Source organism: Lagenorhynchus albirostris, chromosome 15 (assembly GCF_949774975.1).
Source record: "Lagenorhynchus albirostris chromosome 15, mLagAlb1.1, whole genome shotgun sequence".
NCBI lineage: Eukaryota > Metazoa > Chordata > Mammalia > Artiodactyla > Delphinidae > Lagenorhynchus > Lagenorhynchus albirostris.
The window spans coordinates 46,621,839-46,646,410 of NC_083109.1; the positions used below are offsets into that span (position 1 = coordinate 46,621,839).

The following is a 24,572-nucleotide window of genomic DNA, read 5'->3' on the forward strand; positions in this document are numbered from 1 at the left end:
CTTTTTAATTTAAAGGTTGAATTTAAAGGCACACGGAGGAAAGAAATGCCCAGTGGTGCAAAGACAGCACATCTTGACTCTGGAAGTGACCGTGACCATCGTTAATGAGATCTGGCTCTGCGATCACATAACCAGGGGGCCGTCCTAGGCATGCGGCATCAAAATAGTTTGCATTGACATGAAAGGCAAGTCGCCTACAGATGGGTTTCTCAGACACAAGTTACCCCTGTGGGGCTGGGCAGACTTATCTAAATTTCTGAGGTCATTCCTAGTCACTGTTGCTGACAGATGGGAAAATCCAGTGAAGTCCAGGACCCTTTCTGCTTATCCTTCCAGAAAATCACTCCACTAAACAAGGACTTAAGGCAGCTTCCAGCCCTGCCACCCGGTGAGGGATTCTGGGCTAACGACGATGATGATTTCATACACTTTCCAATTCTGTGGGATGTGGCTAGTTTCTTCCTTTAAGTATATGAATAAATTGTTAGGAGATTTGGGTGTTGAGTTTAAAATTTTGACAGAGTAACGGGTTCTGATGTGTTGTTTTTTTTGTCTCTTCCTTTTTCCCTGAATATAATTATCCTTTTGAGCTCCTTTATGATTTTGACAAAGATTGGAATATGGCTCTGGAATTCATGCCAAACGAAAGACCCAGGGGTAATCAGACTCGGCATGCAAGAAACCAGGTTCCCAGCTCCCACGATGAATACACAATTTTAAATTTAATGGTACCCAGGCAGAGTTTGTTGTGACAAATTTGTTTATTCCGTGGAGTATAAGCCAACAAAGCATGTGGACTGGAATCTGCGGATCAGTTCATTATGTAGACGACTTGGGGTCCCCTGTCTTCCTTTTGTCGGGTTACCTCATGAATTACTAAAGCATCTCCTTACTTACATATCCCGATGCGTGAGTGCTACACGAGTCTGATGAGATTCATCTGTACTACATTTGCTGTGAGAACAGTAATTTAGTTTCTCTAGTGAAATACTGCTCCGTGGGCTCCATTCTCCATCCACTGGCCATATTTAGGCGACTGCCTGACCATTTTGGCAACAATTTTACTTAATCAAATTAATTCCAAATCCAAAAGATTGCCATGGAACCATCCTACATTTTTTTTCTTGGTGAATAAAATGGGGAGAAAAAAATCTGTTTAGATCTTCTGTACTAATTAAAAAGGAGGCCCACCTGGCAAAATGGTTAATTACAATCAGGGTTCCTGCTCAAATACTGTCACAGCACCAGCCAAAGAAGCTAGTCAAGTTCCATTCTTATGAAAACCCTCATTATCTAAAACTCCCTTTCGCTCCTCCTCTGACTTTAAGCCGAGAGAGAACCAGTGGTTGATAAATAAATGACACTGCATGTCAGAAATCACACACTGTCCTTGAAGAATCTGGTTCAGTGTGAAACCAAGTCCAGTATTTCCTAGCTTTTGAACCCATTCCCACCGTGTACTGTCCGAATTCCTAACCCACAGAATCTGTGAGCGGAATCCAATGGCTGCTTCATGTCCCTAAGTTTTGTTACACAGCAGTACAGACTGGAGCACCATTCGCTACGGTCCTTTCTTTACTTGTAAGAACATTTTGCATCAGACTGTGGATACAGGACACACCTGAAAGAATCTGGGAAAGGCCCAAGGGAAGTAAGTTTTAAACACACAGCATCCATCCTTTCCTTGGAAGAACCAGGTTTCATTATTTTTCTGGAACTATAATTAACAACATCTACCACTGACGGGTCACTGTTTTATTCCTTGAAGGCAGTGTTACTTTATATGGGATCCCTAATAACCCCTGAAATGCAGAGGAGTTGATAACTCGTCCAAAGTCCATGGGAAGTCGACGGAAGAGCTGGGATTCTGACTTCCCGAAGAGAGAGGGTGAGGGGCCAGGAGCCTGCGACATCCGGAGTCTGCTCCCCCTTACGGAATTTTCCAGCAGCTTCTACTACATCTCATTGGCCAGGACCTGCCACATGGCTGACCTCATTCTCAAGGAAATCTGGGAGATGTGCTTATTTTAACTTAGATCATTAACCCTCAAAAAAATTCAGGATGAGAAAATGGGAGTGGAAGCAGGCAACCTCCAGTGTCTTCCTCACTGATGAAAAAGCAAACATGAAGCACCAGAAGGGAAACCCCAGTTGACAACAAACACCAGTTGGGACCAACTGTCCGATAATCTTACCTGAGAAGCTCACCAACCGACCAACCATGTTGTGTCCTTTCTAGTTACCTTGAACACAGGGAACGCCCCTCCCAACCCCCAAGCACACGCAGCTTCAGCTTCACCTCGCTGGCCCTTCCTGTGTCATCCAGGGAGGGCAGGAGAACAGGGGGGCCTGGACAGACATCCCAGACCCTAAGCAATTTACTATTGCCACAGAGGTGGTTATTTTAATTATCTATGGATTCATCACAGGCTACCTCAAAACTTAGTGGCTTAATGTCCTTCAAGAGGTGGATGGATAAACTGTGGTCCATCCAGACAGTGGAATACTATTCAGGGCTAAAAAGAAATGGGTTATCACGCCATGAAAAGACATGGAGGGAACTGAAATGCAAATTACTAAGTGAAGGAGCCAATCTGAAAAGGCCACATGCTGTATGATTCCAACTCTATGACATTCTGGAAAAGGCAAAAGTACGGAGACAGTAAAAAGATCAGTGGTTACCAGGAGTTGCAGGGGAGGGAGGGAGGGATGAATAGGTGGAACAGAGGGATTTTTAGGGCAGTGACACTACTCTGCATGATACCGTAATGGTGGGTACATGTCTTTACACATTCGTCCAAACCCATAGAAAGTACAACACCAAGAGTGGACCGTAATGTAAACTGTGGGCTTTAGGTGATAATGATTCATCAATGTAGGTTCATCAATTGTAAAAATGTACCACCCTGGTGGGGATGTTGACAATGGGGGAGGCTGTGCATGAACGGGGGCAGGGGGTATATGGGAAATCTCTGTACTTTCCTCTCACTTTTGATGTGAACCTAAAAGTTCTCTAAAAAATAAATGGCTTAAAACGACAATACATTTTTATAACCTCAGTCTTTGGGAGTCAGAAATTGGGAATAGCTTATCTGGGGGATTCTGGCTAACGGTCTCCTGTACGTTTTAGTCAAGATGTCGGCCAGGGCTGCATCATCGGAAGGCTGGACTAGGGCTGGAGGACCACTTCCACGGTGGCTTCATCACATGACTGGCTGGCGCAGAAATCCTCAGTCCCTCTCCACGCGCACCTCCCGAAGGGCCACCTGGGTGACCTTACAGTATGGCAGCAGTGACCCAGGAGGGTGCAAGTTGGAAGCTGTATTATCTTTCAGAACCTGGCCTTGGAAGTCACACACTGTCATTTCCACAATATTCTGCTGGCCACACAGGTCAGCCCTAGTCAGTGTGGGAGGGGACCATACAAGGACATGAATACCAAGGGGTGGGAGTCAGTGGGGGCCGTTTTGGGGGCCAAACTGCCACATGGCTTTCTGATGCGTGAACCAATACATTACACTAAAGACTGAATTAAGAATTTCACCCCTACCCCCATAAACAAAGTGTTATATTTGAAAGTAAAATGAAATTCAGGAATAATACTTACAAAATCAGACTGGGCCATTTGTACCTCCAATAGGGTTGGGATGGCAGGCTTGGCGATATGCAGATAATGGTACGACCCAGGGAGGATGCCTCCTGGTGGAAATGGCAAGTTTTCCACATTTTAATTCAGTCGGGTAACAACTGGGTAACAGGGCTTACATCTGTACCACAGGACAACCAGAGATGCCTGCCGTGGTGTATGCTACTCAAACTTTCCCACTCAAGCACCTCTATTAGCAAGGAACACCCTGCGATTTATTTTATTTAATAAAATCAACATGAATGTGCCGTTATAACCCATAATATAGCCACCAATGTTCCAAGATGTGCCAAGCTGATCCCGTGCATCCTGATTTCCCATAACTTGTGGCATTCTCATCTCTGCCTGCTAAAGCCAGCCAAGACTTTGGTCTACAAATATTGCCGTGGTGTTCCCATTCTCCATCCTCCTCCACTATGTAACCAAAATACTAAGTAAATGTTATAAGGAAAATCAACAAAGTTCTTGTTCAATGCTTTAGAAAACTCGTATTATGAAACTGTTACTATTTCTAGCTTGCCCTAGAAGCCCGAGCCTGGTCTAGCTCTGATCAGCCTCTGACACCCATGCCTTGTCTTCCTTTCCCACATCCACCACCTTTCTTAAGGTCTCATCCAGAGTGAGAAGGAGATCACGACCTCTCGGAGCCCATTTAGTTGGGCAGATAAACACAAGGACTGCAATACAGGGCTTTTGTCTCTTTAGCCTGATGTTTTGTTTACTGGATTAGGGCTCACAGGCCCCCTAGGGGTCCACGGGTGACTATGGGGGTTGGTCCATCAACCTTCTGGAAGTAAACAGTTTTGTAAACATGTGCATTTTTCTGGTAGAAGATCCACAACATTCAAAGATACTGTTTTCAAGGGTAACTCCCACCTCCCAAATGTAAGAAAGTTCCGTGTCACTCATATGATGATCTCCTTAGGGGTCAGTAAAGCTGAGGGGATAAAACTGGACCGTTTTACAGCTGCTAACGGTCTAGCTTATCCATCCAGACAGCAGACCAAAGCCCGGGAGGCTTAGAAGTTCTCCTTACCTCTCAACTTATATTGAGAATGAAAGTTTGGTAAGATGTCAGGGCATTGAACCATACACCAGTTGTGAGGGACCTCTGGGCAAGTTACTCATCATCCCCTAGTCTCAGTTTCCTTATATGCAAAGTGAGCATCACATTCTGATGTGAAAAATTTTATCACATCAGTTCTGATGTGATAAAGTCAAGTCCATAATAAGCAGTTAAACATAAAAGAGAGCCCTCCCGTGTCTCTGTGCAAACCCACTGAGGGACACAGGCGCCTCCTCACCAAACCTACAGGAAACGGAGGGCTGGCTGGTCCAGATCCAACCAGTGGCTCCATCACAGGGATGAAGGTGGCCCACTACATACCTTTGATCTTGGCTCCCCTGTACATGGGGATGAGGCGGTCAAGGTCAGCCGGCGGCTCAGTCACAGGTTCGAGGGTCGGGTCAAAGAGGTTGAGCATCACGGCTGCCAGCTGGAAGCCAACTTCCTTGGAATTGAAGTTGCTGTGAGTCCACTCATTCGAGTAATACCTGTTGGAGAACTTGGTGAGGGAGCCGGCAGCTCTGATGGCTATGTCATTGGTGTGGAAGTTGGTGTCTATCACAAGGCGGCCGTCGTAGACAAGGCACGCGTCGTTGAAGGCTCTGAATGTTTCGTAATCCACGTTCTTCTCACAGAAGCTGAAGAACATCTACAAAGTGAACAATCACATTATTTCTAGTTATCACTCTTCACTGTACCTTCCCAACAGGGTGAAGAGTCTCTATTTTATTACTTGGGGCACACAAGAAAACCTAAATCTACAAACAGTATGTCATAATGGTGTGTGTATCTTTGGTACACAGAAGAAATTAAGATCGTTCAATGTCACTCTTTTTTTTTAAAATTGCTCAATCTAGACATCCAGAGGCGAGGGTGCCACGTGGTGGAATATCTCCCACAAGAGCACGTTCTTCCCCGTAAGGAGGTTTACATTCATAAACACCACTTTCCTCTCATTCTCGGACATTTCGAATCGTTCCTTCTCAGCCTCCTACCATTTTCCTCTCCTGCGTCTGACACTTAGGTCTCTCCAGGTTCCTTCTTGGGGTCACTTCGTCCAGTTTTGAGTCTTCAGGCTGCCCCATTCCTGCCCCTTTAAACCCAGAAAGCCTGTCTCTCCCTGCAGGATGCCCCAGAGAGGACGCAAGCCCCGTCCGCCTTGGTCCCCCCCAGGTTTGGGCTCCTGCCTTGTTACTTCCTGCCCTGGGATGGCAGATGCTGACTCAGGGAAGATTTACAAGGTACCTGCAGGCCCCTCCACTCTCTGCCCAAATTTTAATGCGTTCTCGTACTTATCTGGAGATCATCTTCCATATTGATGTTAAGTCATTATAGCAGTCCAAGTTAGCTGTTTCTAAGTCTTCAGTTGTCATTGAAGTAGCTAAGCTGAATCATTTTTATCTTTACCTAAACACGGTTTGCCACCTTATTAAAAGCATGCTAAGAAATGAACATATGACCTGGGTCCTCATCATACTGGTGGATACCACACTCCCTGCTTCCTTCGCACGCCAGCTCTACCCACCTCACTTGCCTCATTACGTACAGAAATCAGCCGTCCTGAGCCAGAGGTAACCCCCTTCCATGCCCTTCCCTACATCTAGGAATGGCGTGCCAATGAGGAATGAGCCACAAATGAGCCTGCAGTAGCCACTAGTCATGGGTGACTATATACTTTTAAATCTAAATTAATTACAATTAAACAAAATTTAAAATCCAGACCCTCAGTTGTGGTGGCCTATTTCAAATGCCCCAAAGCTACAGGTGGCGGTGGCTGTCATGTTAGACTGCACACCATTTCCACCATCGCAGACAGTTCTATTGGACAGCACTGGACTCAGATCCACCATCCCTATGACGTCCTTTCTTCTCCCTCAGGGAACCGGCAGGGCCTTTGCCCTTTTCCCTGTCTCTGTTCACTCAGATGTCTAATCCTATCCCAATTACTCCCATCCAGGCAGCTTCTTTCCTTCAAACCTCTTTAAATTTTTTTCTGTTTTATAACCTTGCTCAGTGACCACAGGAAAATATATTTCTCTGAGTCCGTGACTCTGAAACTTTCTGTCTCTCTACTCCTCTTTTTTTTTCCCTCCTCTACTCGTTTCCCATCTCTATAGAAACAGACTTCCCACTCACAGAAAAATAGGAAAGACGTTTGATTTGAATTGAAATTATGCATGAAAAACAGGACCATTAATGCTCAGCAGCTCCCTTCAGCATCCCTGCAAAGTTCTTCTACCTACCCAGTTTTTCTCCTACTTAAAACGACTCTTTTATTACGGGGCACATACATATACTAGCCCTTGTTTTACTGCGTTTTAAAGACTATCAGTACCTCTATCATATTATTTTATATGGTTTTGGCGTAGGCATTGACGCTACGGTTACATTTGGGACATAGGGGTTTGTGGAATAGAGTGAACGCCGGATCAGCAAATCCAACACTGTCCGTGGGAGCACGTGTTCTGAGTTACAGACCTCTCAGACCTCTCAAACACAACTCACGTGCTCCTGTAACGCCAACTGAATAAATAGTACATAGTGGATGAAAATATGAAGTAGGAACATCTGCTTTAAATGCTTCTACAAATAATGACCTAAGGGTCTACCTTAAGGAACTAGAAAAAGAAAGCCAAAGTAGATCCAAAGCAAGCAGAAAAAAGAACATAATTGTTAAGAGTGGAAATCAATGAGAGAGAAAACTGACAGATGACGGAGATAATTAACAAACTCAAAAGCCGTTTCTCTGGGGGGAAAAAAAAATCAATAAAATTGACAAATGTCTAGCTAGACAGAGAACTTCAGAGAGGTCCTCATCTCTCCTTAGCTGCTGGTGGGCGCTGGCCATCCCTGCTGCTCCAGGACCTGTGGCTGCCATCACTCCATCTCTGCCTCCGTCAGCATGGGGCCTTCTTCCTCATGGGCCTCCTCTCTGTCATCAAGTCTCTCTCTCCATGTAAGGGCACCAATCATTAGAGTTCGAACCCACCCCAAAGCAGGATGACCTTCTCTGTACTTGACTACAACTGCAAAGATCCTATTTCCAAATAAGGTCACATCCACAGGTACTGGTTCTTAGGACCGTATCTCCTCTCTGGGGGCACATAATTCAGCCCACGACACCATGACCACATGGCCACAGTGAAGATCGTGAATATATTCGTGCCCATCAAAAGTCTCCTAATTCCCTGGCAGAGATGCCACCCAAAGCTGATGATCAGGAGGGATAAATACCCTGACTGTTCCCTTCTTCCAGTTTCTAATCTCCTGCCAGGTTGGCCAACCTACTGAGAGTCAGGGGAAACGGGCTGGGAGGGTCCTCTGTAGAGGCCCCTCGTCATGGTGCAGAGCAGAGCAGGGGAAGCCGGAGACAGGACCTGAGGACAGCAGGCCAATGTCCGACTCATCCATTTAGGGTGAAGTTTGGGCAGGAAGGTGTGTTGGATCAAGGCAGCTGAGAGTATCTGCAAGATGTCCTTGCCATGATTCCAATTCTGACCTGGACAGGAGAGTGCAGGCCAGCAGGGGCTGCTACAGAATCTGTATTCAGTTGGATATTGGGGGAGGTTTTCGTGCACCCATGCGCCCTAAGCAGGGTATATGTTCACCCCCAGAGTTGCCCAGGATAACCTGGGCATACATCTTCCACGATCATCATTTTGGGAGGAAACTTTTGGTGAAAAGATGTTGATTTTCCCTACCTTATACAGGTATTGTGACATACATGTGTAGATGGTGTCACTTTTATGTTAAAATAAAATGAACTTTTTCTGTCTTTTTCACTGCTATATCCCTCACGCTTAGGACTAAGCCTGAGACCTAGTAGGTGTCCAATAAATGCTTGTGGAGTGAAGGAGTAAATGAAGGTACTGAGAGCAGAATGTGAAATCCCCCTGGGTTATCAGAATGAAATGACAGGTGGCAGGGAAACCCCCTCTGTGCAGGTGGTCTGCCTTGAGCTCCAGTCCAGACTCTGGGGGGATGAGGGTGGCCCATGGGCCCATGATGGGCCCATGAGGGTGGCCCATCACCCTTGGTGGCCCAAGGGCCCTTGGGTGAGAAGCCCTGACTTAGGCTGACCCACCCCTACTGCCAGGTGAGGGACTGCTATGAGCCCCCACGGGGGTCCCCAGCCGGCTTGCCCACTAGATGCTGCTGGCATCCTTTATCCCAACTGCCAACACAGCCCTTGACCCCCATAGCTCCAGCACTCACTCGGACCGCAGCCCCCTCTCTCTGAGGGATCTCCTGCTTCTCCATCACATCAACTGGCCCCTTATCCCCTCTTCCTACCTCCTGGCTTCTGCTCATCTCCTGAACAGGGTGTGAGCTGAGCTGTGACAAGCCCCAAAGCAAAGCACTCTCTCCATACATCATGGGGGAAGATCCCCTATTGCTGTTTCCAGAATCTTAGGAGGTCGACACAGCATGGACTTTGAGGCCCTGCTGGCCTGGGTTGGGATCTCAGCTGACGCGGAGCCACGGTGTTCTCGTCTGTAAGGTGGGGATGCTTCCCTTGAAAGAGCTGTTGTGAGGAGGGGACAGAATACACTGCCAGTGTGCAGCATGGTACCTGGGACACGGGGAGCGCTCAGTGGGGCTGGCCCTCTTCAAAGCCGCCCCCCTGACACTCTGCCCAGGAACAGGCGGGGTCCAGTTCCCTTCCCCTTGAGTGTGGGCTGCCTTAGTGACCTGCTTCTAGGGCACAGAATGCGGTGGAAGGGTGCAGCTTGACTTCTGAGGCTAGGTCACGAAAGGAGATATGCTGTCTCTCTCTCTCTCTTTCTCTCTGCGTCTCTCTCTCTGTCTCTGTCCCATTGCTTTCGGTACCCAGCCACCATGCAGAGGGGAAGCTCAGTCCCATGAAGGGGCCACTTGTAAGTGTTCAGGTCAAAATCTCACCTGAAGCTGAGCTGACACCAGCAGACGGACAAGTGGGTGAACACACCTTCTAGACGATTCCAGCCCCAGCCCCAGTCTGACGTCAGCCCCATGAGAGACCTCCAGGGAGAACTGCTGGGGGAGCCCGGTCCAGCCCCAGGACCACGAGAGAGAATATGGAATGGCTGTTGTTGTTTTAGGCCACTCAGTTTGGGTGGTTCATTTCTCAGCAATAGAAAATCTGAACGTTTAGGGGAAAAAGAACCCTGGGACTATAAATTCACCACCTACCACTTTTCAGACCCCAAGTCCCCCAAAGGTGGTGTGTGAGGTTCTGGGGACCTACTTACGGAGCAAGGGAGCTGGAAGGGCTTGGTGGGTGTGGTGAAGCTGGCGCTGTGGATGGGGTCTGGGTTCAGGCCATCGTTCCACTGAGCTAGGACCGCATCCCGGTAGACGGTCACCCCCGCGGCTCGGAGCGCATCCTCCACTGCGCCCTCCACTGCGTAGTTGTTGATGCAGGTGACGATGGAGGTGGGTGGGTGCTGCACCAGGTGGATGTAGGAGCCCCTCACACCCAAGTTCAAGAGCGTCTCCACCGTGGTGTATGTGTCAATTGTGTTCCCATAGATGATGACATTCCCTACAGAAGGGGACAGATGCTTAGATACATAGTTTAAAAAAAAAAACCCAACAACATTATTAGTCAAATGCTAATAATGCCGAATTGCTCCCTCCAACCCTCTCATTTTTTTTCAGCTGTGGGAGGTCAGCGGTGTTACCTAGCAACAGCGACCAAGAAAATTTAGTAAAGAATGGGCACACAACGTCCCACAAAGTAGTCAAGTACTTTTAACACAGAAGTAGGACATTCATTTATGTTCCTATAATTTGAAAGTTGAAATTATGCTAAATGAAACTGGTGAGAATAAAACCTTTTGCCTTGTTTTTGCTCCCTATTTGCTAGACTTATTAAGAGGAAAAATGGCTGAAGTTTGCAATAAATGCAAGTTCTTCCTGAGTGATGAAAAGGACAATGGTGAAAATAATTGTCATGTGCGTGATGGTACGGATATTTTAATACTTAGTTGTTGAATCATGTTGATTTCAAGGACATTTTTCCTTCTTTGAGAACTAAAGACTAGAACATTCTGCTTGCAACAGATAATTTTATATTCAAATTCTGATTTTTAGGATTTAATGTGTCAAGACCTAGCAAAAGAGATTGACAGGTATTCTTTTGGTGAGGAAAAATAAAACCACAAAATACCTTTGAGAGATTTCCCCTGTGTAAGAGCATTTTGATGGTAACAGTCTATATGATTTATTTATATTTCTTAAAAATATTATAGAAGTAATTACATATGCTCTTCTACTAATGATATAAGTTTTAAGACCAATGATCCTATTACATGAGTGAGATGTATGATATGCTATTTATATGCTGTTTTTGACACTGAATTGGCATTATTACCTCTTCACAAAGACAGAAACTGCTGTAGGCTCACGTTTCGGGCGAGCTGTAACAATTTTACCACAAAATGATAGATTTGTGAATCTACCTCTCTTTTTCCTCCTGTTTATAAAATGATCTGAAGAGGAATTTTATGAGACAAAATAAATGGCAAGTGTACTTACTCAATTTGGTGGAATACATTATGCAAAAATCTATTTCTATCCAAAATTGAGAGGACGTATAACGGCTTGTCTTACTTGTTTAGAAGGAAAGGAACTAGAATAGCTCTCAGATGGCTTCCCTAAGGTTAAGAGCTTCTGGAAAGTCCTCCCCTACTTCCTGTTGCTCAATCGTGGAATGCCAAGGGGGCAAGGCAGCCAGGGGCAGGGTCCTTCCTTCCCGGTTTCCCTAGGATGCTCCGATTTGGGGGCTCGGATTGCCGCCCTATTCAGACGCGCTAGTGCAGCATTCCTGGGTGAGCTGACTTTTCCTTGGCTGAAAGAGCCAACATTTTGCTTAAATTATTGAGGCTCCCACCTGCTGTGCAACATGAATCCTGGCGGTCTGACACAACAAAGAACTAGCCTGCCAGGAGAGCCAAAACTTGAACCTCAAACTGTCATAGGTTTGAGGTCTTCTGCCCCTTTAAAATATGCATGCAAAAACAATATTCATTTTCCGTGAAACAGATTTAAGTGCTTAGGCCCCATGCAACTCAGAGTTGAATATTTTTCCAGTCTCTCCTTCATGTTGGCTTTTAGTAGCTATTCTGTGAGATGGGCTTTTTCATTACAGGCTCATGGAAGCCCCAGCAATGCAGGGTTATTTAGCCAGGGTTGCCCACAGATTGTAGGCGGCTGGAGAGGATGAGGACTTCCATACATTTCATAAAAGCTCTACTATTTAAATTAGACATTTATTTATAGATATGCTAACTTCTAAATAGTTTTGTCTATCTTTTAGTTTAATTCGAAACGCTTCCCCCAAATATGAGACTTCAGTTATTGTAACTGTCAGCTATTGTCACGATAATGCTGCATGACAAACTACCCCCAAACTCAATGCCAAACAACAATAAGCCTGTTGCAGGTTGGCCTACACGTCTGTGGGCTGACTGATGTTGGCTGATGTGGCTCCAAGCTGTGGTTGGGGTCAGATCTGCACCACGTCTCTCTCATCCTCTCTGGACCAACAGTGACCTGAGGCATATTCTCTTTCAGGAGCTGTTCAGGAGCACAGGCGGGCAAGCACAACTGCTCAGACACTTTCTAAGCCTCTCCTTGCAAGACATCCACTAATGTTCCATTGACCAAAGCAAGTCATGCGGCCACACCCGCACCCGTCCAAGGGGGTGAAGCAAACTCTGCCCACAGCGGGGATGTGTGTGTGTACATATTTGCTGAACAACGGTCCAAAATCACAGTTGTATTGGGCACATAGTAAATCATGCCTATGTGATGTCATCTAAAATTTTTCACTTAAACGTGTTTTATATGATTATTTACTTACATTGTCTCATTACCCACAAAACAGAATAAAATCTCATTATAATTTTTTTACTACCTAAATAAGAACATGTCACAGGTCAAATCACATTCCTCCACATACATAAGACCCAATGTTACAAAGTCAGCCTGTTATTCTTTGCTAGTTTGATCCCTTGCCTTTTACATGTTTCCACTCTGGGGGGGATTATTCTTTCCATTATCTTTGTGCAATTGTGAGTTCTTTCTACATCATTTCCCACTTTTTCTTTGTAAAGAATTTTTAGGTTCAATTCCTGTTTATCTCGTGACTCTTATATACCTGGCCTAAAGCTAGGCACTTTAATACACAATCCCAGGAACTCCTTGGTGGTCCAGTGGTTAGGACTCCAAGCTCTCACTGCTTTTGGGACCTGAGTTCCAGCCCTGGTCGGGGATCCAGCAAGCTGTGCAGCGTGGCCAAAAGAAAATAAAAAGTTATCTCTGGTAACAGCTCTCTTTCTGGGCCTGGCCTCCTATCTAAATTCTTAAAAAAAATACACAATCCATTATTATTATTATTACCAGTAACAGTAACATTTAGAACTGTTACCAATAACATTGGCTTCATGCAAATGCCCGTAAGTAATTTTTTCATAAGCTAACAGTAAAACTATAAGCATGAAGATAATTCATAGGATAAGCAAAGACATATTTGGGGGAGTCCCCAGGACAAAAGCTAGCAGACAAAGATTCTGATTATTAATGTATGCATTTCGGGACAGATCAATCTAGGTATAAAAATATGATTACTTATACTTATCAGAGTAATTTTACTAGCATGGATGGGGTGAAACTAGGGCCTTTGAAGCCCCCTGGACTGGGCTATGCTTGTGGTTGTACCTGGGCCCCAGCAGAAGGCCCAGCCCCAGGCAGGTGAGGTCCCTGCAGGCCCGAGGCCGTCTCTGCCTTGCCTTCCTTGCATCGGCAGTCTACACGCCCTGGCTTACCTGGGGGAGGAGAGGACTTCAGGCTCACCCTGCCCACCCTGGGGCCTCACACAGAGCCTGGCCTGCAATGGGTGTGACAAAACGTTTCCCCACCAGATGCCCGGATGAGTGTTTGAGCTTCAAACACAGTGTTTGAGCTGATCCGAAACTAACTGGGCTTTCCTTTTGTGGCCTGTCGATATTTACTGCAGAACACCCTCACTCTGGCCAGGTTTTCCTACTACGTATTTCGTATTAAGTTGGCACTACATACCAGTCCAGCCACAGGATGGGCTGTATACCTGAGATTTGTAACACAGAAACATGTTAGATCTGGCTATTAGGTTTCCCTTCTAGCCCACGAAATCCTACACGATCCTAAATGTAACCAAAACTGTGTGTGCCTCCAACACGACAGTATAAAATAATACTGCTGCCAGGTTGGTGCAGTTTAAACCGAGGGACCAAGGATGTTTTACAGGGAGGTTAGCCCTTGTGTAACTATCACGCTGCGGACAGCTGGGTGAATTTGGGGCCAAATCAAAGAGGGAAGATGGAGAGGGAAGGAAACAGAGAAAGAAAGGGAGGGGGCAGAGAGAGAGAAGAACCCAGAACGCCTCAGAGAAGTAGATTTTCTTCCATCGCTGGCTGAGTTAGAAGCAAGCAAGAGTTTAAAAGCAGGTGAGAAAAGTGGTTGTGAGGTGGGGGAGGGGTGGGGGAACTGAGCCGTGAATAACAACACTGCAAAGGGCTTTGTAAGGGCGATGCTGGGTCTGACAGTGTGTCCCAGTCCAAGTGGACCAGGCGGGTGGCTGGGGTCCTGCTGGCGCAGAACATCCTGACGGCTGGTGGAGGAGAGGGGGGCAGCCCCAGGGTATGTGGAACCCACGGCATCTGTCATCTACAGCGGGCTTAAGAGGTCAGACAACCCCAGTTCATTAAAGATTCATTCAGCTCATGCGTTTCCACCACTTAGGTGCTCTGTAACTCACGGAGTCTTTGCAAATATTTTAAAGGAGGTGACACATTGCAGGGGCTTCCTTTATCTTGTTGGGATTTCGCATATATTCTTTGGAAGTTTCTATGCATATGTGGAAGAAACAGAGTGGCAAAGCTGAGGATTTCCCCCTGGATATCAGTTTTATGCTAAGAGATCTGGTCACTGTCTTCTTCACAGCAGCTCAGTTTACTTAACAGATAAGAAACAGCCAGTCTTTGCACTTGACCTGATGGGTGACAGAGGGGAAGTGGTGGGCGGCCCTACTTTGAACTGGCAAATGATAACTCAGGATTCGAACAGTCTGGGTGGACTTTCAATAGGGGGCAACGGAATATAACTATACCAGTTTTCATGGGAGGCCGATCTTTGTTGCTCCTTCTAGGGGATAAATTATGCATTACTGAGAGTACAGAGCAGAATCGAGAGGCATAGTACAAGGAGGGCACGGTGGTGAAAAGACGACCTTGTGAAAGCCCCTGGAATTGAAGTTGGCAGGAAGGAGCACCCGGTCTCTCTCTCACGCTCGCCTGCAACGACCTTTGGGACAGAATGTGCAAGGGAGCTTCCAAAGGAATGAGGGGCCCAGCTGGGGAGGAAGAGGGGGCGTGATGATTCCTATCACCACCTGGGTGAGCTGTCACTTCTCCACCTCAGGCTGCAAAAGCACTAAGACCAGCCGTCTGAAATGTTGGCATGAATGTAAAGGTGATGCTTTTGCTTTCTGATACACTCTTGTTGAAGGTGTAAATGAATACACCAGCAACTCTGATTGTGTGACCACCAAAGTGAGGCAAGCCCACACAAGATGTAAAGATGAAGGATTCTCCAGGAAGGAAACCATCACCTGGAAAGGAGAAAAGGGAAGGATTTTCCGATCTGGCATTCTGGCCAGGAACTCACATCTCAAGAGGATAAGAAGTAAATTCAAGATTTATGCACATAGATATTAATAAGAATTTTTCTTTACAGTTATTGCATTTTCAAGACCAGAGAAAATAAGAATTATATACTACATTTTATAATTTATGTATTTTAAGTTATTTTATTATTGTATGTATATTTACATATTCCATTGTATTTTAATGAAGAATTATGGTTCCTTTCCACTTCAAAAGAAACAGAGATTATGTAAGATCAGAACAGGCCCATGAGAAAAGTTTTATTATGCTCTCCAGAAAACTGAGGACAGAGAGGTTAAGTAACAAGCTCCAGGTCACACAGCAGTAGATGGTTCATCAGAACTCAGACCTGCCAGGTCTGATTTCAGAACCAGTGCTCACACCACTGCACTATATTTGCAGATGGATATATATAACATGTTCCTTAAAAACCCCTCTAATCGGCATTGTATCTGTATTATTAACTTTAGGGAATAACCAGATAATGAAAGAATTTTAAATAGATACCCTAGAATATTAATAAATTGTGAAATAAACACATACTTAAAAAACATATTATGTTCATGAATAGACCAGAAAATACTCTTTTTACTTTTTAGAAGTCAAAGCATAAGATTTCTATGACACGTCTCATTTTGCTCTGTCAAATAAAAAGGGAAGAATATATTAGATATAGCATAACAAAGGCTTTGTTCGGTGATTCATGCACTGGAATTTTAATGTTATACTTTTCTTACAAACATGCTTTTAATAAGGCAGTAAACTGTATTTAGCTAAAGATGAAAATAATTGATCCATTTCGGGCCATCAAGGTGGTGTATTTTTTTGTACTTTACTTTCATCCTACTTTTCATTTTCATGGAAAGTACAGAGGTAATAGCAGATGAATTTCAATTAGTTTCAATTAATGCCATAAACTGTTATAATGTATTAGGTTGCTGGGTTCTATCTGAAGCATCCCCCCGCTCCCGCCAGCTAAACCCTCCAGGTTTTTTTTGCAGTTGAAAGCCAGTGATGTCAGCTATTCTCCAGGATAGTGAAGCAGTTCTAATAGTTTACGATAATTTACATCTATAAACTCATCCAACTGCAGAGACCAATAAACAATTTCCTTCAGACTGGACAAATTCCATCATAGAACAACTGTTTCTCCTTTGGAAGCAGAGGAAGACATGATAAAACAGAGACAGGGGCAGGGGAGAGTGGTGATGCTTTGGGGGAGATATCTGTGCTTTTTCAAGGGGCAGAAATTCAGAGGAAAGCTAACCTCCTCCTATTAAAAAAAAAAATCCATTGTTTCTGCTACGTAGCATCCTTCTGTCCTTCTAGAACAATCCCTCCACCGTCCTCAGCAAACAAGCCCCTCCTCTCGAGTCTGTTTGCTTCAAAGTTAGGCCTGGATTTTCCCAGGATTCGGGGTGTGATTCCTGGAAGGACATTCGACCCAATCACAGCCCGTGAGACAGGAGTTTTTTTCGCAGGCTCTTGGGAGAAGGGCCCTACCCTCAGCTCCCACCCTCCAACCCCAGCCTGAACTATTGAGAAAAAGGAAAATTAGCACTGAGGGAGCAAAAGCTAACTATCATGAAAAATGTCCACATTCTTTCTGGTGTTATTAGAAACCAAGGGCTGACAGGCGGAGTGACGGTAATGGATGCGGGAACAAAGCCCTGCTCCTCGTTTTCATGAAGTGCCAACTTCCAGTTTCCAGCTTCAAATACCATCAGCCCATAACTGACTTGGAAATAAGCTAGATGCAGCCGTGCCAGCAGGACCTCAAATGGATCAGAGATGGCTGCTTCCAGCCCGCCCCTGCCTGAACGGCTGCCCCGCTCCAGCCCTGACCCGTCCTTCCCCGAGGGCTTTCTCTCTGCCGCCGTGGGCTCCAGAGATGGGAGTTCACCTTCCTGCAGTGCTGTTTTGTACACAGCATCACCCCTGGTTCCCCAGCCTCTAAAAAGTAACCACTTAAACCTGGACTCCCCTGGACCCTCCACCTTCTCCTCCCACTGCTGCCCTTCACGGAGTCTGCCCGGCCTGAGTTGTGGGGTCATGGTCTTTGGATACAAATCAAACTCCCCCAACCTCTCTCTTCCTTTGCTTATCCTGCCCTTCTTCTTTTTTCAGCAATTTCAGTCTTTTTAAATTTTTTATTTAAAAAATTTTTTTATTTTTGGCTGTGTTGGGTATTCGTTGCTGCGCGAAGGCTCTCTCCAGTCGCATCAAGCGGGGGCTATTCTTCATTACAGTGCGCGGGCTTCTCATTGCGGTGGCTTCTCTTGTTGCAGAGCATGGGCTCTAGGCACACGGGCTTCAGTAGTTGTGGCACATGGGCTCAGTAGCTGTGACTCACGGGCTCTAGAGCGCAGCCTCAGTAGTTGTGGCGCACGGGCTTGGTTGCTCCGCAGCATGTGGGATCTTCCCGGACCAGGGCTCGAACCCGTGTCCGCTGCATTGGCAGGCGGATTCTTAAACACTGCGCCACCAGAGAAGCCCCTATCCTGCCTTTCTTTAAGGCTGAGCTCAAATCCTCCTTTCTTGAGGAAACCTTCTCTAAAGTTCACAGCCTCCAGGGCTCTCATGAAGGTCACGATGCCTCTCTACAACCAGACTGGTACCTGGTGTACACAGCTCCTCATCTTTTGTGTAGAGACTGTGCTAGGCTGCACCATCACCAGGATGGCAGTGGCTGAGACCTACACCCTGGAGAAACAACCCTATCACATGTAGCGGTAGTAGTAGTAACAAGGCTAACAACAGCCCATATGATTGAACTCCTACTGTGCTGCCCTGAGCTGGACATGTAATATCTTATCTCGTTTAATCCTCATAGCAGCCCATGTGAGGAAGATATCTGGAATGGCACTAATTAAATTCAAGTCTGAATATGACTCTAATTATGGAAAAACTACAAAGAGAAAGAGCTTCCTCAAGGCAGAAGGTTAACATTTTTCTTTCCAACTTTTCTTATAGTCATTTGAAAAGGGTCACTACCCTAAGTTGAAGGAACTTGTCTGGGTCTGTTTCTCAGATGCCTCCCAGAGCCTGGGCCCAGCATCTAAGTGTTTGGACCACCTACCTGGGAGATGCCCTGCCCTGGGGGTGTCATTAATCACTGGACCTGGGGAAAACAGCCTACTTTTAGGACAAGAAACTAATGTCTATAAACTCCCTAACCTGGCCGTTCAGTGGACAAAAGCGGGCACGCAGGGGTTTTATGCAAACAGTTAATGGGAGACATTCTTAACTCTTGCAAAAGCATTTATTTCCCTTTAGGTGGGCACCAGAGTATCACCATCTTCAACAGCTAGTCAAGGCAACACGATAGCTGGATGCTATTCCCCCATCTGAAAACCAAGAGCTTCTTACATTGGAATTTCTAAGTTCTCTGCCATAAGCATTCAACCTTAAGGACTTGCATTGCCATGTCCAAAGGCCCTTTTCTTGGTCAAAAGGCTCCTGAATCCTAACATTCAAAACAGCCAACAGTTCGATTAAAACACTACATTATAACAGGACTGGGCACATTCCTAAGACATAATGTATATTTTGTATTGAACCATTGGCTTTTGTGCTTTCAGCAAGCTTAAGTTACATTTTGAGGTCTGGACTTGAAGAAATGGTAATGAGTTGTCACAAATTGTATGGATAAAAGCAGGGTTCTGCAAACTATGACTCATCCCCTAGTTTTGTAAATAAAGTTTTATTGGAACACAGCCATGCCTATTCACTGACATATTGTCTGTGGCTGCTTTCTTGCCATAGCAGCAGAGTTGGGTTGTTGGGACAGAGACCATATGGCCTGCTAAATCTAAAATTTTTACTATCTGGCCCTTTACAGTAAAAGTTTGCTGACCCCCCAGATCAGAGAACTCCCTAAGTGTACTTAGGTCATAGGGCAATGATTAAAGAATGACTAAAATATTGAAACAGGTTTAAACACATACAGATGCAAAACTGAAAATAATACTGAGTTTTAATGCAAAAATTAAAATATTGAATACTTTGACAAGTTTTTATTCTGGGTCCCCAGTATATATCTATATATCCCACCTCTGCCCAAAGGTTCCAGACCCAGTTGATTTTTTTTTAATTAATTAATTAATTAATTAATTAATTATTTTTTTTGCGGTACGCGGGCCTCTCACTGTTGTGGCCTCTCCCGTTGCGGAGCACAGGCTCCGGACACGCAGGCCCAGCGGCCATGGCTCACGGGCCCAGCCGCTCCGCGGCATGTGGGATCCTCCCAGACCGGGGCACGAACCCACGTCCCCCACATCGGCAGGTGGACCCTCAACCACTGCATCACCAGGGAAGCCCAAGACCCAGTTGATTTTATGGGTGATTCCTGTCCAATTTTTAGGTTATACAAAGTATTTCTGACCCACCAAAAATATGGAAAGCTTCCCCAAAACACTTTGTGAGACTGGCATACCCATGATTCGAAAAACTTGCCAAGTAAAGCATAAAAGAGAAAACAGGCCAATCTTACTCATGAGTTTAGATGCAAATAGCCTCTAAGTACTAACAAATTGAATTCAGCAATGTATCGAATATCCTTTGATACCTATTTTTGATTTTTAATGAAGTAAATGTAGAAACTTGACAAAAAGTTAACTAACACCTAAATCTTCCACCAAAAATCGGAAGAAACTATATTTAATTTTATCAATTATATTAACTAACATAATGAAATTATATTTAAACAAATACATTCAATAAACTAATCTATTTAATTTTATATACTGATCTCCACACTCCAGTAACTTACTGATTTTTCCATCCCGGGACTGAATCAAAGGTCTGGGTTAGAAGCCTAGCCCATCACAGGTGGTTGTATAACCCAACCAAGTCCCTGATCCTCCCTGTGCTTTTGGTAAAATGAAGGGGCTGCAGTAAGTCATCTCTAAAACTTGATTCCCCAGGTTTCAATTAAAGACAAATAGGCAGCCAGGCCCTGTTCTAGTTATTCTACTAGTCAAACAATTTCCATTAACCCAAGCAATAGAGAGGAAGATGCTTGAGAAAACAATTTGTACAAATGTTTTACTCCCTCATTTGGCTTCAGGAAGTGGCAGGCAACTCGAATATGTTCATTTGTGGGAAGGACTGTGCAGGCAACCACGAAGGAGAACAATGGGTTGTGAAAGAGAAGAGCCCTTCCAACTCAGACCTTTCCTTTTCTTCCGAGGTCTTTTCAGCTTCACAAAAGGAGTCATATTTTCCATATAATTGCTAAACATGTTTGCTTATTAAATTATTCTTTAATTAGTTAATGATTTTAGCCATGCTTTGCTCTTTGGATATTCATTTTTGTGTAATAAAATAATTATAGATAATTAAACTATCTCAAGCCTTTTTCTTTCCCCCAGAAAACATGCTGGGTATCCAAAAATGACAAGTTGTAAATTAATCTGGAAAACAAAGCACAGCAGATGAATGATTTGGTTGGAATTAATTAGGCACTAATTATATACTGGAACTAGACGAAGAATAAGACTCATTATAAAGATAAAATGCTGTTCTGAAAAGATGCACAGTTACCAGCATCCTTACCTTCTGCAGCAATGGAGTTGTTCCTGATCCAAGTCAGGGCCTTCAAGCAATCTTCTTCGTCGTTGAGGGTGAAATGATTGCAGGGAACCGGGCCCGTGTACTGCTGCAGACCGCTGTTCGGAACTTCTCTGTTTGTCGGGTGTTGACTAATGTCGGCCCCTGTAGGGCGTGGGACCTGAGATACGTTACAGAGAGATGCTTATTTCAGTGGTAACAGGTGAAGCGCTCACAAGTAATGAGTTAATTCATCGATTGATTGATTAATTAATTAAAATAAACAGAGCAATACCCAGTACAGGTGTGCCTTTTGCTGTCTCAAGATATAATCAGGTCTTAATTAAAAAAAAAACAAAAAACAGGTGAAATGATCACTTGGAGCTAATTCTCAGAAGGAGCTGCTCTGGTCATCTGATGCTGCGTAACAAGTTATTCCAAGGCTCGGTAGTGCAAAACCCCCATTCAGCAGGCTCACAGATTCTGTAGGTCAGCCATGCAGCCAGGGAATGGTGGGGGACAGTTTGTCTGTTTAGCAATGTTGGAGGCCTCAGCTGGGAAGACCTAAAGACGGGGTGGTGACCTGACGGCCGGGGGCTGGAATCACCTGGAGATAAACTCTCTCAATCCTTTGTCTTTCCCCAAGAAAACATGGTGGGTATTTAAAAAGATGACAAGTCATCACTCTATGTCTAGCAGTTAGTGCTGGCTGTGATCCCAGCTGGGGTTGTCGGCCGGAACTCCACGTGGGGCCTCTCCCTGTGGCCTGAGTTTCCTCACAGCTGGGGGGCTGGGGGGTTGAGTTCCAGGGCACATGTCCTGGGAGAGGGTAGCAGTCCAGAGAGCTCCACATTCTTCTCTTCTCGGTCCCGGGAGCCCAGCAGGGCCTCTCTCGCCACGTTCAGTCACAGAGGTCTTCACAGAGGCCTGGCCAGGGTCAAGGGGAGGGAACCCAGGACCCGCTTGTTCCTGCAAGGGGGGCAGGGCCATGGAAGAGCACGTGGTACTGGATTTGATGTCGCTGTTTTTGGTAAAAACAATCTGCACTGAGGCGATTATATCAAGGGATTGAAATTCAAGCACATAGAGGGTCTACCCACAAAATGAGGGAAGTGGGCTACTACTTACTTGTGAAAATTATAGGATTATCTTTCACTTTGTCAAAGAAGTGCTCTCTCTCTCTCTCTCTCTCTCAACACTGAGCCCTCCCAGTACAGCTCCTGTTCCCTCGCTTTTGACATAGATGTGGGTGAAGACAGACGCTTTCCTCTGCTGTAGGAAACCCAATAACGGATGATGGCCAACTCTTGTCCTTGGTGTCCAGGATGCTGTGACAAGCGGGACGCCCAGGCCCTGGCCAGAGCGTTCAACCATGCCTCAACTCCATCTGGTCATTGTCAGGGTAGAGCAGGGGTTCAGGGTGGCCAGATCTGATCGCTCAAGAAATGCCAGATACTTGGGTATTTTATATGGACTCCTGATTTGTTCATTACTTTGGTTCAATTAAAATCGAGCAAACAGACGCCATTGTAGAAGCCAAGTAAAACGGCACAGTGGGGCAGTTGTGCCCAGTGGGCCCCCGTGCTGCCCCTGGTTCATTTGGCGGCAGGTGATTATGGGAGATAACGAGGCCGGAACCTAGGGCAAGACTCCCAGGCAGCTCGGCTGCTGTTAGAGGCCCCGCAGCAGCCGTCCTGCACATTTGTGGCGTGAGGCCTAAGGATGCGAGGCCAGACTCCTACAGCTACAAAGGGCAAAACATTCACTGGCAGCAGAGACTAACACGGGCTCTCGGGAGGCTCTTCCTCCCCGACAACCGCGGGCAACGCCTGCTGTGCTGGGGGATGTGAATGCTGGCTGGTGCCGGGACACGTGGGGCTCCACTAAACCCCAGATGACATTTAGGAAACTTTCGGGTATATCCTTCCTCGAGAAGTATTAAAGCCTTGGCACATTGCTGTGATGTATTTAATTCAATTTCAGGCTGGACTAAAACAAAAAACAAAAAAAACAGCATCTATTTTTAAAGCTGGATGTCCTTTCTCCACAAAGAGGCTGCAGTAAAATGATATTTAGTAAAAAGGAACAACCCAAGAAGTAGTGGTCATTTACGACAACGAAAATTGTGGAGGAAAGCTCTTATTAGCAATATAATTTATTTAGCAATAGCACACTAAAATTTTGGCATTAGTATATTCATAGTTATCATAAAGCAGTCCACTGAGGGCTTTGGTGAATGGTTTAAAGTGCACAATACTGAATACTGTGCTTTGGAGGTTTGAAACTTTACCAGAACTACAACAAGCATTATAGTATAAGAGAAAATGAAATTGGGGTAACATTATACCAGTTTAGTAAATCATGCTTTAACAAGTCAGGAAAAATCCTTGGCAGGAAAAGGCAGGGCTGAAGAACAAACTGAGAGCCATTCAATTTATAAAACTTTCAATGACTTATCATTCCAAATAGTGGGTGTTCATAAGAAAAAACAAGGAAAAGAGGGGGGGAAAGAAAGAAGGTCAAAAATGAGAATTAGTTTGCTACAGTCCTGAGAGGCAACTGCATTCTGATAATCTATATAATTCTTCCACACACTTAAATGGATGGAGTTGTTTTTGCACATTTTTAACTATAAAGAATTAGAGAAATTAAAGGGATAATATATTTTCATGTTCGCACGGTGGCATTTCACAAAATAGGTAAAAATGGAGCTAGAATTTTAAATCCCAAAGCTAATTAATTTGTCCACACAGAGTTTAGCAAAACTCAGTATATCAAGAAGGATCTATGGGGAAAAATCATATTATGTCATCAACAAAAGGAGGGAGTAGAGTTCAATTGGAGGGAGTAGAGTTCGACAGGAGGGAGTAGAGTTCAACAAGAGGCATGGGCACATTTACTGAAGACGCACCATCAGCGCTGGCTCCCCAAAGCAGAGCTTCTCTACCACCACTGAACTGGCACTGACTCGTGATTGGAGAGAAGCAGACACTTCTCAACCATTCCAGATGATTTGGGATGGAGCATCACCTGCTGGTGGGAGCCCCTTGGCCACCCTGTCCTCCTCAGCAAGTTAACATGGCAGTAGGGGATGCTGGTGGCCTACCCAATATCCTGTCTCCCTTTCTTTCTTAGTAACAGACTCCTGGGACATATGCCCAGTTGGAACATTTCCCAACTCATGACCTGAGAGGTCAAGAGAGATAAGCAGGTGTCCTTCGGGGGCAGGGGGAGGGCAACTCGAAAAGTCATTCTGCTCTAGTCTTTCCTCCTTCCTGCTTCTTGCACATGAAATGGCTGGAACCACAGCAGTCACCACAAGGTGCTGAGGATGGAAGGCACATTCCAAAGATGGAAGAACAAAAGACAGAAGGGCCTGGGTTCTTGAGGACACCAGGAAGCCACCTTACCAGAACTGAGGTTGCTTTTCTCCAGATATATATATATATATATTTTAAGATGTTTGGGGTAGGAGTTTATTAATTAATTAATTAATTTTTGCTGTGTTGGGTCTTCGTTTCTGTGCGAGGGCTATCTCTAGTGTGGCAAGCGGGGGCCACTCTTCATCGTGGTGTGCAGGCCCCTCACTATCGCGGCCTCTCTTGTTGCAGAGCACAGGCTC

General features: G+C 45.3%; 1 protein-coding gene across 1 annotated transcript in view; it reads right to left on the bottom strand.

The window, feature by feature from the left end:
* The window catches only part of CFAP61 (cilia and flagella associated protein 61), a 253,270-nt gene that overhangs the window by 48,148 nt on the left and 180,550 nt on the right, over nt 1-24,572 (bottom strand). The window contains exons 21-24 of the mRNA XM_060124490.1: nt 20,957-21,131; nt 9,944-10,236; nt 5,034-5,361; nt 3,608-3,699 (exon numbers count right to left, since the gene is read on the bottom strand). Coding sequence (XP_059980473.1) covers nt 3,608-3,699; nt 5,034-5,361; nt 9,944-10,236; nt 20,957-21,131 — 888 coding nt within the window. The remainder of the gene's footprint in view (nt 1-3,607; nt 3,700-5,033; nt 5,362-9,943; nt 10,237-20,956; nt 21,132-24,572) is intronic.